We start from the raw sequence: 18,853 nt of genomic DNA, 5'->3' as shown, positions 1-18,853 counted from the left end.
TCCACTTCCCAAGGGCTGATACTACAGGCATGCACTATCACACACAGTTTCATGCAGTGTTGGAGAACAAAGCCAGGGCTTTACGCATATGAGGAAAGGCCTGTACTAGCTGAGCTAGTTGCAGCCCCAGTGTACCGAGGTATCTTAAGATGTGAACCCTAAAAATTAATATTATAAAGGAGAGGTAAATGTCAGGCAGTGAGGAAGGACTGAAAGCAGAAAAAGGAGACTTGGGGGGAAAAAAAAAAGGATACAAAGCTAATTTTTCCCTTGTAGTTTCTACTGTGTCATGGATTATTTTGTTTCGCGGTGGAAGATAAGAGCATAAAACATATATTTGATAGTGATAATGTAAAATTTAACCCACATGACTATTCTGTTTCATTGAGATGTACAGACTTTGGGTCTGGCTAATACATTTTTGTTTGGTTGTTTCTGTTTTTTGGTTCTGTTTGTTGTTGTTGTTGGTTTGTTTTTTTGTTTGTTTGTTTGTTTGTTTGTTTTTATGAGACATGGTTTCTCTGTGTAGCTTTGGCTGTCCTAGACTCACTTTGTAGACCAGGGCTGGCCTCGAACTCACAGCGATCCACCTGCCTCTGCCTCCCGAGTGCTGGGATTACAGGCGTGCGCCACCATGCCCGGCCTGTTGTTGTTTTTTACAATCAAATTTTAATTAAAAATAAAAATGTATAGCCAGGTATGGTGGTGCACACCTTTAATCCCAGCACTTGGGAGGCACGGGCAGGCTTCGAGGCCAACCTGATTTACACCAAGGCTACACAGTGAAACCTTGTCTCAAAAACAAAAAACAAACAACAAAAAATCCAAAACCTGCTCCCCGCAACAAAAATTTTACAATATGGACTGGGGATGTAGCTCAATTACAGAACACCTGTCCAGTGTGCACAAACTGTCATACCCTGTCTTTATCTTCTAAAAGCTACTTAACAGGACAGCACTTCCCATATTTTAAGCCCCAACGAATTTGTATCTGACGTGTAATGTGTATGTGATATCTAGTTTTTTGCTTGTTTCTAGGCAATCATTCTCCTACTGAGTTAAATCCCCCTAACCTATTTCCTCTATATGTGATTTGTGGTAAGTTCCCCCTCCTTCCTTGTTATTGTTTTGGCTTTAGAGCTAATGCTTACAACCACATGTAACAGCTCCAGATCATCTGAGATCTTCTGATCTGCAAGTGTACCCACAGATATATGCATGCATGCACACACAATTAAAAGTAAGAAACATCTACAAAGTGAATAATAGACAAATTTCAGTGCTTTGGAAAACTGCAGATAAAATGAACCTAAAATGAAAAAGTCTAATGCAATTTTTGTTTGTTTTGTTGAGACATGATGTTTCTTGCTTTGTAGTCCAGAATGAACTTAACTTACAGTAATCCTCTTGCCTCAGCCCTGAGTGCTAAGATTACAGGTTTGTATCAATACAGATGGCTGCCAGTTAGTGTAACTCAATACGTGTAGACGTATGAAATGAATATTAAGTTACTTAAATTATAAGTCTTTTAAAATGCCAAAACTACAGCATCATGAAGTACAAAAAAATTCCTTGAACTTCTTAACTTTTGGACCCAGGTTTGGAAAACAAAAAACCTACCTTAGATTCCTCTAAATTAGGCTTGGCAACATTTCCTAAATAGAAAATATTTTAAGCTTGAAGGCTATATAGTTCCTGTCTCAACTACTCAGAGACTATGGAAATAAACTGGCATATACATACCCATTCTTAGGTTAAGCCTGTTTATGAAAGCAAGTAGTTTGCAGAAACAAACAACAAAAAGCCCACACCCTGGATACTAGAAGGATCTTTCAACAATGAGTACAGCTAGCAGTGGGAAATGGAGATGGATGACAGTAAACAAACAAAGTAAAACACCTCAGTAGAATGGCTACGTACATAGCCAGCAGTATTTCATGTGCCTTAAATGGTAAACACTGGGAGACAGGGCTCCCCACACTTAAACTGACAACAGTAATACAGTTATTGACTGCTACTGAAGTACTCACAAAGCTCACTGTAAATTTAAATAAAAATAACTAGACTTTACTAAGGAAATCTTTAACACAGGAAAATATAATATTAATGAAGTCAATGTGTGTGGCAAGAACAAGAAGATTATACAAGTAATCACCATTCAAATTTTCTAGCTTAATATTAATTCTTTCATACCAATTTTTCTTCTTTGCTCATCTGTTTCCGAGCCTCTGACTGAGCTTTGAAATACTGGCTCATCTGTGTAAAGTCGCATTTGCTTAGGTTGGTAATCGTATTTTTCTCATCATTAGTCATTTCCTAGTTGAATGAAAAGAAGGGAAAAGAATTTAAATACATTAACAAGTCCTCCTCTTTCTTTGTATTTAAAGTACAACTCTTTTTTTTTAAGTCAAAGGTGTCTAGAAAGGTAGCCAATCTCAGTGAGGTCTTCTATTGGGAAAAGAGGTTATTCTGTTATAAGCTATATTTTTTTTAATATAAAAAGATTTTAAGTGACTTATCATAGAGAAAGCAGAGAGAAAGGTTATATGCTTATTGGACCAAAACCTCATTAAAATATTAAGAGATGAGCCAGGTGTGGAGGCACATGGCTTTATTCCCAGCACTCGGGAGACAGAGGTAGGTGGATTGCTGTGAGTTTGAGGCCAGCCTGGACTACAAAGTGAGTACAATACAGTCAGCCAGGGCTACACAGAGAAACTCTGTCTCCAAAAAAAAAAAAAAAAAAAAAGGAAAAAAAGAACAAAATATATACATCTTTTACTACAATAAAACCCAGAAAACTTATTCATTAAACTATAGTTTGCATTCTTAAAAAAGATGTATTGATTTATTTATTATGTATACAGTGTTCTGCCTGCTTGTACCCCTGCAGGCTGGAAGAGGGCATCAGATCACATTATAGATGGTTGTGAGCCACCATGTCGTTGCTGGAAATTGAACTCAGGACCTCTAGAATAGCAATCAGTGCTCTTAACCACTGAGCCATCTCTATAGCCCACATTTAATTTTTTTTTTTCCTCTTTTTACAGTTAAGACAGTATAACGCATGGGCTACAACTCCCAGCCAGCACTTTTGTGGATTATTAAGATATAAACACATGAGCCACAATACCTTTCTCCAATCTTTAAAGAAATTTTTCCTGAATATTTCCTTAGTAGTATACTCATGGTCAAGCATTTTTGCAAAGAATGTAGCTACTTCTTCTGCTTTGGGACTCAGCTTCATAACTTTACCTAAAGGAAGAAAACGGGTCCAAAAGTGAGGCTCAATATTCATATTCTATGTGAACTGAACACTGGAGAAGTCTTTACTGATGGCTTACCTTTCCAAGGTGTACAAAGGTCTGCTGACATAGTTAAAACAACAACAGAGCAACATACTGTTATATGTCTATTTATAAATTTTCTCCTTCTCTTTAGTAGATATTTACCTGGGTCTTTTTTTGGAGACTATGCCAGTTAATTGTTCCCAGGTGCCTGTTCAGGACAGGGATGACCTGGGGAAGGCCCAGCCATTCTTCCTTTTCCTTTCAGCAAGCAGGGTCCTTTACACCTCTTCAATGGTTTTTAAAAATCAAATCCTCAGAAGGACTCCTGCCACTGCTAAGCTAAGCAGCCTCTGTTCAAGAAGAGGAGGAAAGGATAGGGGCAGGGAGTGGAAGAAAGGAATTGTGGGGAAAAGAAATAGGCATCTTTCTTCTTCAAAGTTACGTGGGTGGAATATGAGTAAGAATATATATTCACAGCAGGCAAGCCCAGATTTCCCACATAAAAAACCGAAATAAACCTTCCTCTAGAACCTTGCTACTCAAAGTGTGGTTTGTAAACCAAAAGCATAACAAGCAAGATTGTTATAAATACTAAGTTTTGGGGACTCCATCCTAGACATAGAATCAGAAACTACATTGTGTGTATGTGTGTGGTTGGATGTGTGCAACAGTGCCCATGTAGGGGTCAGAGCCTTAGGTGTCAGTCCTTGCCTTCCATCTTGTTTTGAGATTAAGGTCTCTTTGTTTACTGCTATTACGATGCAGGCTGGCTGACACAGTCACTCATGCCAATTTTCGTTTCCACTTCCCATCTCATTATAGGAATATGCTAGAATTAGACAAACGTGCTACTTCATCCAATGGAAACCCACTGAGCCATCTCCCCAGCCAGAAATGGCACTTTTGCATACAGTGTACCTGAAACACTGGGAACAGCACCAGGAGCTCACCTCTTTCAGGAAATCCCAACCAATCCACAGCAGGTGTGGCTAGGTCTAGGCAGCAAGTAAGTAAAGTAAGTAAAAGCTGCTCTAAAAAGCCCTTATGTTCAAGGAAAGCCGGCAAACTGAAAAGGAGACTCTGGAGAAGGCCTAGGCTTTGTGTACTGTAGTTAGATGGTAACTGGCAGTGAAAGTAAAGTATATAGGAGCCCAATCTACCAAATATTCAGAGAATATTGCACTCCTACTCCTAGGGCCAATTTCTATCTTTTCTGGAAACCAACCAACCAACCAACATTACAATACTATACAGAAACAATCTATGCCATAATAATAGCATTTGGTTGCATTCTAAATGAGATTAAATATAATCCCACTGCTTGTAGTTATGTAACTACTAATGATTCAAAAAGATTGACATTCATTACAGAAACCTAAAACTTAACCTGAAGCAAACTCATTGTAAAATTGAGAAGACATCTCATAATGGCTGGAAGGGCTCTTCCTGACTGTAAAAACAGGGAATATAACACAAAATTGAAACCTGTATGGTAGGCAGAGGATCAACTAAGAAAACATAGTTTAAAAGGTTGTGTAGTTCTTTCTAAGTCCTTTCAAGATTCTGTGTTGGCAAAGTCTCTGAGGAAGTCTCTGAGTTGCAAATACAACTGCAACATGATTCAAATCTAACTGAGACAGGGTTGTCAGTTTGAAGTTAGCCTAGACTTCAGAATCACTACCTCAAAACAAAACAAAAAGTAAAAATAAGTTAAAAAAGGAATTTAAATGAATGTATTCCCTGGCATGTTTGCCATAAACTAAATGTTCACTAGTGCTTTTATTTTTAGTGGGGTGTCTTTAGACTATTTCATTGGCTTTGTCCCAATAAAGAAGCTACTCTGAAAGAAAAAAAAAAAAAAACCTACTCTGACTCACTTTGTTTTAAATGGGCTGTGAAAGATTACATAACAGCTCCTACAGCAGAGAGGTGGGCGGAGGTTGCATAGCTTCCCAGCAATAGTAGTACTTTGTGGAAAAGGCTGAGCTCTGGAAACGGAAACTGTTGAGTCAGAGCTGAAACTGAAGGTCCTTAACAGAGGCCACAACCCTGTGCTTTAGCTAACTCATGTCCAGCCCACCAGTATTTATCAGTTTGGACTAATAAGTCAAATACTCTTGACTTACTACTGTGTGGGAGTTTTATAATCAAAGGGTAAAAATCCCAGGAAGACAAGCAGAGAAAAAACACTTTTGCTCCTATAGTGGAAGACGAAGCTAAAAGGGAAAAGGAACCACAGCCAACAATAAACTGGTTCCAGGCCTCAGTTTCCTATACTGAAAAATAAGAGAAGCCCCAAAATAAAGGGATCTAGTTTCTATCCATCATCACCTTGACTTTCACACTGAGGGCCAGCTGAGCTTTCTCAAGTTAGTGAGTCCAGATCATGCTACAGAATATAGCAACTGTCTTTTCTAAGGTCTTAGGTCTCTTCATCAGGAAGTTTAAATTCAAGTATTTTCATAAGAGTCTCCAAGAATGACCCAATGTGAGGGCTGTGTTGTGCTCTCTGAACAAACTGCTAATTTAAACATTTGCCAGTCAGACCATGAAGTGTTTTGTACTATCAACTTCTTAATAGACTGAATCAGTAGTCTCTATCTACTGCTAGGACTTGGATGTTTGAAAAGAAGCATATTCAATAAACACTTACAGAATGAACACCTTGGTAAAAAACTAGTTGAACATGCCTTATCCAAAGTATCTGAAACTGAAGTGTTTAGGCTTTTACTTTTTCACCCTTAGATTGTGTGTGTGTGTGTGTGTGTGTGTGTGTGTGTGTGTGTGTGTGTGTGTTGTAGACAAGAGGTATCAGCCAGGGCATGATGGTGTACATCTTTAATTCCAGCACTCAGGAGGCAAAGGCTGGTGAACTTGTGAGGTGCTTGTATATGTCTCAGTAGCTTCCCTATCCAGTGTTTCTCCATGTGGCAAAAATCATTTGGTTCAGAAGCACCCAGTCCTACCCCTCAACTATTAAATGGGCCCAGATCTACTTAGTAAATCTTAATGACACGGAGGGTTTGAGAAACAATACTCTAGCATCTCTGGACAGAACTTTTGGAATGAAGAAGTCAGTTGGACATTATCGCCTGATACACTGTTAGTAGAAGGCTTGGAAAACGCCACTCTCAAATCCCTCAACCCAAGGACAAAAACACAGATGATGTAACTCTCAGGCAATCTGGAAAGTTCCAAGAGACCTAAGCAGGCCACGTAATGTGGCTCATGTCTCAGGAACAGGCACAGATCAATCTACCGAATTCAAGACCAGCTGATATACAATATCAAGTTCCAGGCCAGACAGGGATACATAATTAGAAATGTTTCAAAAACTAAAAACAAGGACCTCAGCATAGCATTTCTTCAAAATTCACCTATCAAAGGCACAGCATTACACTACATAGAGTGATGCAGCTTATGATTCCTACCTACAAGCTGCATGACTGGGGCTAAGCCTTTGCTAATACTATTTCTAGTGGTAAGCAGCTTGTTGGTATATTGTATCCTACCAAACTAAAATACTACTATTTGGATGAGAACAACTCCACAGAACAGAACAGTTTCCTAGAAATTGAGTTCAGATAAGAACCTCCAGTGTGTTGGCCGTAGGCTAGCTGTGACAATGACAAGCCTTTTTAGGATTACAGATGGTATTTCCCACCTTCCTAGCCCCCAGTTTTTTTTCAAGCAGCAAATGGAACCTTATAAACTAAATACTAAAGTTCCTTTTCCCAAGCCACACATGGACAATAAAACAAAGTCAAGTAACTAGATAGGACTGTCCCATAGCAGCAGTGTCTTCATTTTCTATCCCAGAATAGAAGAAGCAAACTCTTCTTAGCCAAAATTCAAACAACCTGAAATAACTCACCATCATAGTAAAACTTGACACCCTCTGGAAGAGGCTCATATGGTGGAGCAAAGACAGGCCCTTTATGTTCTAGGAATTTCCACTTGATGCCTTCTGGATAGCGTTCTTCTTCCCACCTTTCAAAGACAAGGCACAACCTCATTAAGTGATCACCTTGCTTAATAAAAAAGATCCTCACCTATTAAATGCCAAAATAAGCTGGGCGTGGCGGCGCATGGCTTTAATCCCAGCACTTAGAAGGCAGAGGCAGGCCAGCCTGGTTTACAAAGTAAGTCCAGGACAGCCAGGACTACACAGAGAAAACTTGCTGGGGTGGGGTGGGATAGAGGAGCCAAAATAATTATCTAATTAATTGGTGGTACTCATCCAAAGCCTGGATAAGAATAACCTGTGCCTTACTGGAAAACCCAGCAATTTCAAGCAAGATGAAAGAACGTGGTACCTAAAAGAGAATTCACTGCAACAGTTTCAGTTCAAAGATACTAAGCATTAAAAGACCATCACTCAAAGAGCCCAGCAATAACTATGGACTATAAAAATGGAGATAACTGTTCTACCATGGTACTCTTAACAACAAGCCACAATGGTACACAGGAAAGAGGCATAATGACGGCACGCAGGTCAAAGTTATGGGAAAGCAGTTCTACTTAAAAATACAAAGTACAGCCAGGCAGGATGATACATGTCTTTAGTCCTAGCACTTGAGAGGCAAAGGCAAGCAAAACTGAGTTCCAGACCAGCTTGGACTATATAGCAAGTTCTAAGATCAGCCAAAACTACACAGTAAGACCTTGTATCTGAGAAAAACAAAACAAGCAAACAAAATCAACCAAACAAAAGTCCCAAAAGACTGGGAAAGATTTAACTGAGGTACACAGTTTAAGGCACATCTTAAATACGCAGAACTATCTAGTAGATACTTGACAAAAATATAAATAAACCGCAAGCTACATAATTTTTTGAAATGTTTCACTTAAAAAAAAAAATCAAGCTTATAGAAAAACTCTGGATAGTACAACTGACCACGGATATATACAAATAACTACTGAAATTTATTACATTTCTATTTTTACTGATTGTTTCAAAGTTAGTTGTGGATGTGAAACTTCAATAAATATTTCAGTAATTATCCTTATAAAATTGATCTTGTATGCATCTATAACACATATTATCAGATCTAACAAAAGCAATAGTTTTCTAGTGTTATTCTAGTATTTAGTCTCTATAAATTCAATGAGACCAAATACTTTACAGGTCAAGATATACTGAACGATTGTGCAATGCAACTGGATGCATCTAACATCCCCTTTACACTGACAGACAGATCTTACCACCCTCGCAGTTTGAAAAGAATCAGCCAGACAGAATCCCTCTGACATACAGATTTAATTTTAATCTTCTCAGATTCTATCCTTATTGCTGCTTCTAAACAAAAGAACTTTTGTGGATTTCTGTTGTTTTGGGTTTTGTTATTGTTTTGAGACAGGGTTTCTCTGTGTATCCTTAGCTGTCCGGGAACTCTGTAGGCCAGAGATCCGCCCATCCACTTGCCTCTGCCTCCAGAGTGTTGTGATTGTTCTAATGTTAATTCCACGCCCTGTATTTTAAACAATGTTCAGAAACACAAGTAAGAAATACACAAATCCTATCAGGCTTCAACAATACTGTTATATAAAGCTATGATCAATATATATTGTTAAGTCACTTTCCATAAGAATTAGGACCACCCAATAAGGTTAGAGGCAAAGAATGACACTGGACAAGTCGTTAATATTATATACAAAAGTTAACTCAATATGAACCAGGAAATTAAAATTCTAAATATAACAGCTAAAACTCATTTAGGAGAAAATAAAGGGGAGTGGCTTTATAACACTAGATTTGGAATTGATTTCCTGGATAGAATGAAAAAGTAATAGGAGCAAAACCACATATACATTGGGCTACATCAAAATTAAAAATGCCTGTGGATCAAATGCCATACTCAAGAAAGGGAAAGGCAACCCACAATGAAAGAAGATAGCTGGAAGTTGAAAATCTTATTAAGAGCTAATATTATGAATACACAAAACGTTCCTTATTGGGCATAATAGCATGGGCCTATAGTTCCAGAACTTGGGGGGCTGAGAAAAAAAAGGAAAATTGAGCTAGGAATCCAAGGCCAGCCTGGGCAACAGCAGGGAGGCTGATTCTTAAACAACAAACAAAGGAACGCTGGGTAGTTAGTGGTAGTGTTGCCTTCCTGTTTTCTATAATGTATACACTGTTCCCTCCAGAATATACAGAGAGTCCAATTTCTCTTTTTCTCCTTTACCAACACTTCTCTTTGTTTGTGTTACCGTCTTTTTTTTTTTTTTTTTTTTTTGGTTTTTCGAGACAGGGTTTCTCTGTGTAGCCTTGGCCATCCTGGACTCACTTTGTAGACCAGGCTGGCCTCGAACTCAGTGATCCGCCTGCCTCTGCCTCCCGAGTGCTGGGATTAAAGGCGTGCGCCACCACGCCTGGCCTGTGTTACCATCTTAATGGATGTGTATTTCATTATAGCTTATTTATGTTAAGATGACAATTTTTGTGTGCTTTTTTTTTTTTTTTTTTTTTTTTTAATTTTTGAGACAGGGTTTTTTCTCTGTGCAATCTTAGCAGCCCTAGACTCTCTTTGTAGACCAGGTTGGCCTCAAACTCACAGCAATCCACTTGCCTCTGCCTCCCAAGGGCTGGGATTAAAGGTGTACACCACCACGCCCAGCTTTGTGTGCATCTTAAATATAAAAAGTACTTAAATTTTTTTAAAATTTTTTTAAAATTTTTTATTTTTTTTTAATTTTTATTTATTTATTTTTTTTAATTTTTTTTAATCTAAAGATTTTTCTAAACTCTGAGAACTAGAAGGAACAATAAAGACTTTCTATAATTAAACACTTTACAGATAGGAAATTACTATTCTAACTGATGACCAAGGTCCACATGTATGAAACTCAAATCTTCTACTCTCCAAATCAGAGAAAATGTCTGAAAGCATGTGAAACACCTGTAAGTGACTCAGCTGCTGTAACAGTCACAGCATAATTGTGGAGGAGTTAGAACACCATGTTTCCCCTTATATTCTTGTCATCAACTCCATTGTTTCGAAATTAGGATTCTAAACCATTTATCACAACTCCTTCAAATTCAACATGGTTTTTCTTCAGGCTCTATAATAATGTCCTTATCATTTAAGCAAATTAAGAGATTCAATAAATCACTAACACAAAACTTTGGTTTAAACAAAAAACTGCAACATACCCTTCCAATATATTAGTATTATTGGAGTGACAGGTATTACAGTTCAAATAAAATTGTAGTGCTAGCCTTTTAACACCCACCACCACCACCAATTAACAAATGTGCATGCACGCAAAATGTCTCCTCAATGGTGGTTGGCTTATAAATTCAAGATAGATAGTAGTTTTCTTAAAAAAAATAAAAAATAAAAATAAAGATGGTTTAAAGATGGTTGATTTGAGAACAGGAGGGGTTTTTGTTTTGTTGCTACAGATTCATACAAGCTTTTCTTTTTAAAGATTTGTCTTTATGTTATGTATGTGAATATTTGCCTATAGTATATTTTATATATATATATATATACACACACACACACACACACACACACACACACACTACTTGCATGCAGTGCCCAGAAAAGGGCAGAGACACAGAGGGTTATGAGCTACCATGTAGAAAACTAACTAAACAGAGGTCTTTTGCAAGAGCAGCAGCAGGTGGTTCTAGAGCACTTAGCTTTCTCTTTAGGGCTATGTATGATTTTCTTAAATCTGAGTGAACTTAACACAACAGAGCTGAAAACCTATAAGGGTCTATGATAGACAACATTTTTGGTTCACATAAATTAAGTACATTGCATGATTAGATCTAAAGCATACTGCCACCAATTCTAACATTAACCTTATAAGGAAAACATATCAAAGAAAGCTATAGAGATCTGGGCTATTTCCTGTTCCCATAATTATGAAACTGAGGAAGATAATTAGAGTAAGCTTATTTTTGTGGTCAGGACAAACATCTGCTGACTTTGGAGGAAGGCTGCTTCTGTAGTCTCTTCCATTCAGATAGTAGAGGGAATCTTCCATCTAAGGTCTCCAACTAAGGCCACTGGTAGAACACCGTGAGGACTTCGTATGTAGTAAGAAGGTGCCCACCAATATTCTCTATTTCTAGCATCTTACACTGTGCCACTGGCCAGATAGCACAAGTTGAGCAATGAGATTTGATAAAAGCATGCATAATCTATATCAAAAAACTGTTCATTTCCAAACCAACCCAAAGGCTAGCCAGTTCCCCTTTGAACCAAAATAAAAATTAAAACAAAAGTTCTGATTTCTTACAATTAATGTATGGCACCACTCAATAAGGATTTCAACCCCCCAAAGTAAAACCGGGACACTAAAGCCCTCCAAGGCACCTTATTCTGTACACAAAGGTAAGACTCCAACTACTTTGGAGCCCACAACAGGAGTGTTAAGGCCACAGGGAGTTCCTACTAACAGGGAAATCAGTCTACATTTCCTGAACACCTAGCAGAGAAATCCAACAGACTGGAATCACCCATTTAACCATTCACATGATTCCCAGTAACAAACACCTCCTAATTATATAATTATTTATTTTAAGACTGTTTAATCCCAGCACAGGCAACCTGGGGTGTATAGCCTGTCTCAAAAAAGGAGAGAGTTGGGGATATAAAGTGTTTCGTTATTCTATCAACAAGCAGTAGGAAAGATCAATGAAAAGTGAAATAAAAGCCTAAGAAAATAAAAAGATAGATTCTTTGGTTGTCGATAACTCTGATCCCTAGAAAGGCTAGGGTTCCCTAGCTCTGTCATCTTCGTTTTATATACCTCCCTTTTAACTCCTAGACATCACACCAGTTACTGAGTATGGGAATACATTTCTGCTCTACTATTCCACAGCAACTCCCTGGGTGCTGCTGTTTCCCATTCCTCAGAGGTACTAGGTACATCATTTTTCTAAATAATTTTCTAAATAATAAAAAAAAATACATACTTTTTTTCTGACTTGGTCTCTGGATCATTTGAAATTTTTCAATAAAAATATATATTAAACACTTCTGGTACAATAGTTAAGTAGTTTAAAATTATTAAGAGAAACAAACATACCAATTTACAGCTATTTTAAAATTCTCCAAGTAGAAAATAAAAGTCCCACACCAATTCACCTGTGAGAACTGTCATTGCTTTGTTTATGTATCTTCACATGTATAACTTCCCTAATACTTACATGCAATAATCTTTCCCAACCTCACAGGCAGTAAACAGATTAAGATTACGGTATTTTCTTTGCATCTGATTTCTTGTTAAGTTACCAATGTTTACAAACTCTTTATTTGCATTAATGAACCCTATATGTTTTGCTGGGCATGGTGGCACACACCTTTAATCCCAGCACTTGGGAAGCAGAGGAAGAGGCAGAGGGAGGCGGTTCTCTGTGAGTTCCAGGCTAACCTGATCTACAAAGCGAGTCTAGGACAGCCAAGTCTACACAAAGAAACCCTGGCTTGGAAAAAAAAAACAGAAACAAAAAACCCTGTGTTCCTCACTTTTGTATCATCTTTCACATTTGACTTCCAAGACCTTTTTAACATTAAGTGTTACCTCTTTGTATTACAAATATATTCCTTCAGGAATTGTATGTGCTCAAGTGCATACTCATATGCATACTGGCACTCACACAAGAGCTCATGTGGATGAGAGCGTAACCTCACACTGTTTCTCGGGAGTCACTCACACTGTTTTTCTTTTGTTTTGAGGCAGGGACTCTACATAGACCAGGCTGGCTTTAAACTACTCACAAAGATCCCCATGCCTCTGAGGATTAAAGAAACTCAACACTCTTGACTTTTGAGAGTCTTTCTCATTGGGAGCAAAGATTCAATGACTGAGTAAGGTTGGTCAGGGAGCCCTGGACATGGACCCATGTCTGCTTCTCCAGCACAGGGTGCAAGGAATCAAACTCAAGCACTCAGGCAAGTACTTTACCAACTGAGTCCTAGTCTAGATTTTATTTTATAAAATTTAATGTGTGTGTGTGGAAAGCATGGGGGAAAGGGGTACCAGAGAGCCCACAAAGGCCAGAAGAGGGTACTGGGCCCCTTAACCTGGAGTTACAGGAGACTGTAGGCCATCTGATTTGCTGAGAACAGATCTTCTCTATGCAAAAACAGCATTATTCTTAACACTGGAGCCATCTTTCCAGCCCTGGAGGGTTTTTTTTAACTAATTTTTTTAATGGCATGAAACTGTTTCTGACATAGAATATTTCAGGCTTAAAACAAAAACAAAAAACATTTATTAGCTTGTGTTTGTGGAAACACAGAGCCACAGCACACAGTTGGCAGTCAGAAGACAATTTGCAGTAGTTAGTTCTCTCCTCCTACTGTGTTGAGTTCTGGTAATCAAACTCAAGTGATCAGACCTAGCGACAAGCGCCCTTAAACAAAGAGCAATCTCAGCAGCTTAAATTTTTCAATTAAAAGCTGGGCAGTGGTGGTACATGCCTGTTTTGTTTTGTTTTGTTACATGCCTTTAATCCTGGACAGCTAAGGCCACACAGAGAAACCTTATCTTGAAAAACATCATCATCATCATCATCATAATCAAAAACTGTTGGAGGAAGGTCCAACTGTGTGTGGGTTTTTTTTTGTTTTGTTTTGTTTTTCTGAGACAGGGTTTCTCTGTGCAGCCTTGACTGTCCTGGACTCACTTTGTAGACCAAGCTGGTCTTGAACTCACAGTGATCCAACTGCCTCTGTCTCCAGAGTGGGATTAAAGGCATGCGCCACCACGCCCGCCTTCCAACTGTGTTTTCAAATGCTAATTTCAGTGCCTTGAGATCTGGTTCCCACCCTGCCGTGGGCATTGTTATGAATGTTGAACTATCTCCCTTAACCATGTGATGATAAGGAGTGTTCCCCAATATTGCTGATTGGCTAAGTAAAGATACTGAAGCCTATGACTGGGTAGAAGAGGGGGAGGCCTGGGGCTTGGGCTCTAGGGAAGAGGAAACAAAAGAGGAAGAGAAGAGGAGGGTTGGAGAAGAAAGAAGATGGAGCTGACCATGTGGCTCTAGGAACAGACTGATGGACCAGAAGCAGCCCTGGGAGTCATCATATAGGCAAGTGATTGGTTTTATGTGGGTTTTAAAGGTACTAGGATTAGAGTAGTTCAGAATCTGCCCAGCATAGTGCTTACAGGCTAAAAATAAATCAGTCTCTCTGTGGCAGGAACTACCTGTAACTGTTTAAAGAAAACTACTGCCTTAATAATTTGCTGTATTGATTAATACAGAAAGAATGAATCATCTTTCTATTTAAAAAATCTTATAAGCCAATAAGATGGCTAAAAAAGTAAAAAAGTTTTTTGTGTAAGCCTGGCAACCTGAGTTTGATCCACAGCATCTACATATTGGGGGGGAGGGGGCGGCGGTGTGGGTGGAGGGAGAAAGATAACAATTCCAAAAAAGATTGTCCTCTAAAGTAGGTAGTCACGTGTTTCTACACCCATAGGACTGCATGTGCTTTGTGCACGCACACATGTGTGCCAAGAGATAAGATGTAAAATGTCTTCCTCATTACTATTTTTAAAACAGGTCTATAACTTAACATGTTCATTCTTGCTTGTTTGTTTGTTTGTTTTGGGGGACAGGGTTTCTCTGTACAGCCTTGGCTGTCCTGGAACTCACTTTGTAGACCAGGCTGGCCTCCAAACTCACAGAGATCTGCCTGCCTCTGCCTCCAGAGTGCTAGGACTAAAGATGTGCACCACCACGCCTGGCTGTACTGAACACATTCTTGAATTTAGTTAGGCTGGCTGGCAAGCGCCAGAAATTTGCTTGTCTGTGCCTCCTCAGCACTGGGATTACAATTGTGTCCACTGTGCTCTGCTTTTTAGCAGGTGCTGGGAATCTGAACTCAGGTCCTCATGCTTGTGCAGCAAGCAATTTACCAACTGACCTATTATCCCAGGCTGAAATTTTTAATTTTGACGGGTTACGTTAATAATTTTATTATGGTTCTGGTTATTATTTGCTTCAAAAAAAAATCCTCACTCTTCTACAATTACACAATGTTCACCAAGATTTTCTTTTTTTTTTCTTTTTTGGTTTTTCGAGACAGGGTCTCTCTGTGTAGTCTTGGCCATCCTGAACTCACTTTGTAGACCAGGCTGGCCTTGAACTCACAGCGATCCGCCTGCCTCTGCCTCCCGGGTGCTGGGATTAAAGGCGTGCGCCACCATGGCCGGCTCACCAAGATTTTCTTATGGAGGTTTCCTTCGCTGTTGTTTTAACAAATAGGCAGTTTTCCAAACCTGATTTACAGTACTCTTACTAATACCACTAATGAACTGAGCACTTCAAAAAGCCACAGGAAAGTATGCTGATAATTCAGCATTAAGATAGGATATATGAGCCGGGCATGGTGGCGCACGCCTTTAATCCCAGCACTCCGGAGGCAGAGGCAGGCGGATCACTCTGAGTTCGAGGCCAGCTTGGTCTACAAAGCGAGTCCAGGACAGCCACGACTACACAGAGAGACTCTGTCTCGGGGGAGGAAAAAAAAAAAAAAAGATAGGATATATGATGAGATAGGTAGGCTTAGATTTACTAAAACATTATTTAGGGTATACATGCACAAAGATATTATACCACCAATAGGTACAGTTTTAATTGAATGAATGAATGCATTTGTGCTTTCCTCCTATGCTGAATTCCCTTCTATCCATAGGCTACTTATACAGTCTATTCTATTCAATGAAAAGAAATTAGTTTTCAGCTATTCTTCTAGAGATTCTTTAAGTACTTCTCAATCAGATGTCAGGAAATTAATCTTAATAATTCAAGTCTTGCTTAATTAGGCTGCACAAAGTGCTGACATCTTAATCCAATGCTGAGATGTTACCATTTCCACTTCTGTTCCTCTTCTTTTTTTGGCTTCTTTTTCTTGTTATCTGGCTCAGAAACTTTTTTATCTTTATCTTTATTCTTGGGCTTTTTCAATTTGCCATCCTAAAAAGACACAGAAAGGATGCACTTAATTCAGGACTGATTATACAGCTGGAGGCTGTTTTGGGGGAGCCACTAAAGAAGAAACAAAACAAAACAAACAAAAAACCAGTTGAACGGGAGATCTTACATCTAACCCCTGCCCCCAACAGAGAAAATTTACTGATACTTTACAATTGAGTTAACATTTTCCCCAACTCCTCAGGAATACCACATGGGCAAGTTGGAAAATACTCCAACAGGCACCCCAGGGTATTTTCCTCATTTGCTTTAAAATGTATTCCTGAGTTCAACACCAGAAAGAAAAAGAGTCTGTTTACTTCAAGGATGCATGCAGGTTCTGAGAGGCTAACTTGAGAGGTCTCACACCTATGATCTAAGGAAGCACTAAATGTTCAGTGGGTTAAAAACAATAGCAACAATGTATGAGAGGCAAAGTGGGGAGAAAGGTAGGACAAGAATTAGAAAGAAGGGAACAAGGAATAAATACACACACACACAGTCTTGTGAGTACTAGGATCAACAGGTATGCACCACCATGCCTGCCTGATCTTTTATTGTGCCACTGTAAGCAGTTGAGAGTACCCTGTCTTTGTGTGTATAAGCAGCAGTAACTGAGTTACAGGAGTTCAAGGCCAGCCTGGATCACAGAGTAAGATCTTAAAATACAAACTAGGCTGGGGATAGTATACACCTTTAATCTTAGTGTTCAAAGAAGCACAGGGATCTTTTTGAGTCTGAACTGTGTGTGTGTATTGAAAGTCTCAAAAAAAAAAGTTTCAAACCTAGTTTTTTGGGGGGTTTTCTGCCATCAAAGGAAGACAAATGCAAAAACAAACACATCTCAACAAAAATGAGACATTCAACAGAATCTGATTTCTGAAGAATTTTTGACTGATCTACATTTTCAACATCATATAAGGCTTTATTTATAAGTTTCATACAGTAATGAAGGATGATCTATGGAATCGCACTGCTTGAAGCCATTTGGTTTGTTCTCTTTCAGTAATAATCAAGGTAGTTCCAAAATTGGTTTGCCATTAGATAAAGGCTATGTAGCTGTTGCTCAGCATAATAAGACCCTAAGTTTATTTTAAAATTAAACAGATCAACAGAATATGATAAATGAAAATGGCTGGAGAATATCCTGCAACTCCATAAAGAGGAGGGTAATCAAAGTCCTGTAGTCTGGGCTGGAGAGATGGCTCAGAGGTTAAGAGCACTGTCTGCTCTTTCAGAGGTCCTGAGTTCAATTCCCAGCAACCACGTGGTGGATCACAACCATCTATAATGTGATCTGATGCCCTCTTCTGGCCTGTGGGTAAACGTGCAGAAAGAGCACTATATACATAATAAGAAAAAAATTAATCTATTTCCACATTCTCCACAATTGTGTGGAGAGCAGGGACTGACTCCAACATGAACTCTGGTACGCCCTATTTGACCAGTTCCCCTTGGTGGGGAGATCTGGTGACACTCAGAGGATGAGTAAGCAGGCTACAAGGAAGAGACCTGATAGGCTGTGGTCTTATAGTGGGGTAGGAGGTCCCCTTCTGTCACAGAACTAGGGGAGAGGGATAGGATGAAAGAGGGAGGGAGGACGGAACAGGAAGTTAAAAGTAAGGGGATAACAATTGAGATGCAATCTGAATAAATTACATAAAAAGACCCTGTAGTCAAGAGGCTGAGGTAGGAAGTGTGCCAGTTCAAAGGCCAGCCTGAGTCACAGAGTGAAGAGCACTGGCTCATCTTGCAGGACATTGGGTTCAGATCAAAGCATACATAGCAGTTCCCAATCACCTGAAACTCCAGTTCCAGGGATCTCATGTCCTCTTCTAACTTCTGCAGGCACCCGATAGACATGTGGTACACATAAACACACAGGCAAACTCTCACACACATAAAAATTTAAAAACTTAAAAAAGAAAAGAAAAAAAGGGCGTATGTGTGTGTTAGAAAGACAGCCCACATGTTAAAATCAGTTGAAGAGAACTAGGTTTGGTTCCCAGGAACTACATGGTGGCTTAAAACCAACCAATCCCAATTCCAGAGAATCTGATGCCCTCTTCTGGCTCCTGTGAGTACATGCATGTGGTGAACATAAATGGAACGTGGGAAAAACACACATAAAATAAAAATAAATCTGTAATATAAAGTAAATTAAACCACCTGCCCGGACAGAGCAACAGCCCCACTTCTCAGCAAAAACTTCTTGTATTAGTTACTCACTATGACAGATTTTGTAACACAATCAACTAAAAGGAAAAGGGCCATGGTTTGGCTCATGGTTTGAGGGTAAACTCCATCACTCAGGGCCTACGTGTACGGGAGCAGGAATATACGGTAGATTGTCACATTAATCAAATGCTGCCTGGCTATGAGTGCAGTATGACCAAACACTTCATTCCTCTCACCATACCAGAATGTGTTTCCTCAAGCCTTAAGCCAAAATAAACTTGTCCTTAAGTTGCTTTTGTCAGGCATGTCACAGCAAAAGAAAATAACCTTGGGCTAGAGAGATGGCTCAGCAGTTAAAAACACCGGCTGCACATACAAAGGCCCTGAGTTCAATTGCCAGCAACCACATGGTGGCTCACAATCATCTATAATGGAA

General features: G+C 39.1%; 1 protein-coding gene across 2 annotated transcripts in view; it reads right to left on the bottom strand.

Annotated features, from left to right (window-relative positions):
- The window catches only part of Top1 (DNA topoisomerase I), a 90,074-nt gene that overhangs the window by 20,962 nt on the left and 50,259 nt on the right, over positions 1–18,853 (bottom strand). For both annotated transcript variants that reach the window (XM_051143707.1, XM_051143708.1), the window contains 4 exons: positions 16,136–16,242; positions 7,165–7,280; positions 3,134–3,255; positions 2,194–2,316 (listed from right to left, as the gene is read on the bottom strand). In XM_051143707.1, coding sequence (XP_050999664.1) covers positions 2,194–2,316; positions 3,134–3,255; positions 7,165–7,280; positions 16,136–16,242 — 468 coding nt within the window. The remainder of the gene's footprint in view (positions 1–2,193; positions 2,317–3,133; positions 3,256–7,164; positions 7,281–16,135; positions 16,243–18,853) is intronic.

Source organism: Acomys russatus, chromosome 4 (genome assembly GCF_903995435.1).
Source record: "Acomys russatus chromosome 4, mAcoRus1.1, whole genome shotgun sequence".
Lineage (NCBI taxonomy): Eukaryota > Metazoa > Chordata > Mammalia > Rodentia > Muridae > Acomys > Acomys russatus.
This window is presented reverse-complemented; position numbering and strand designations above follow the sequence as displayed.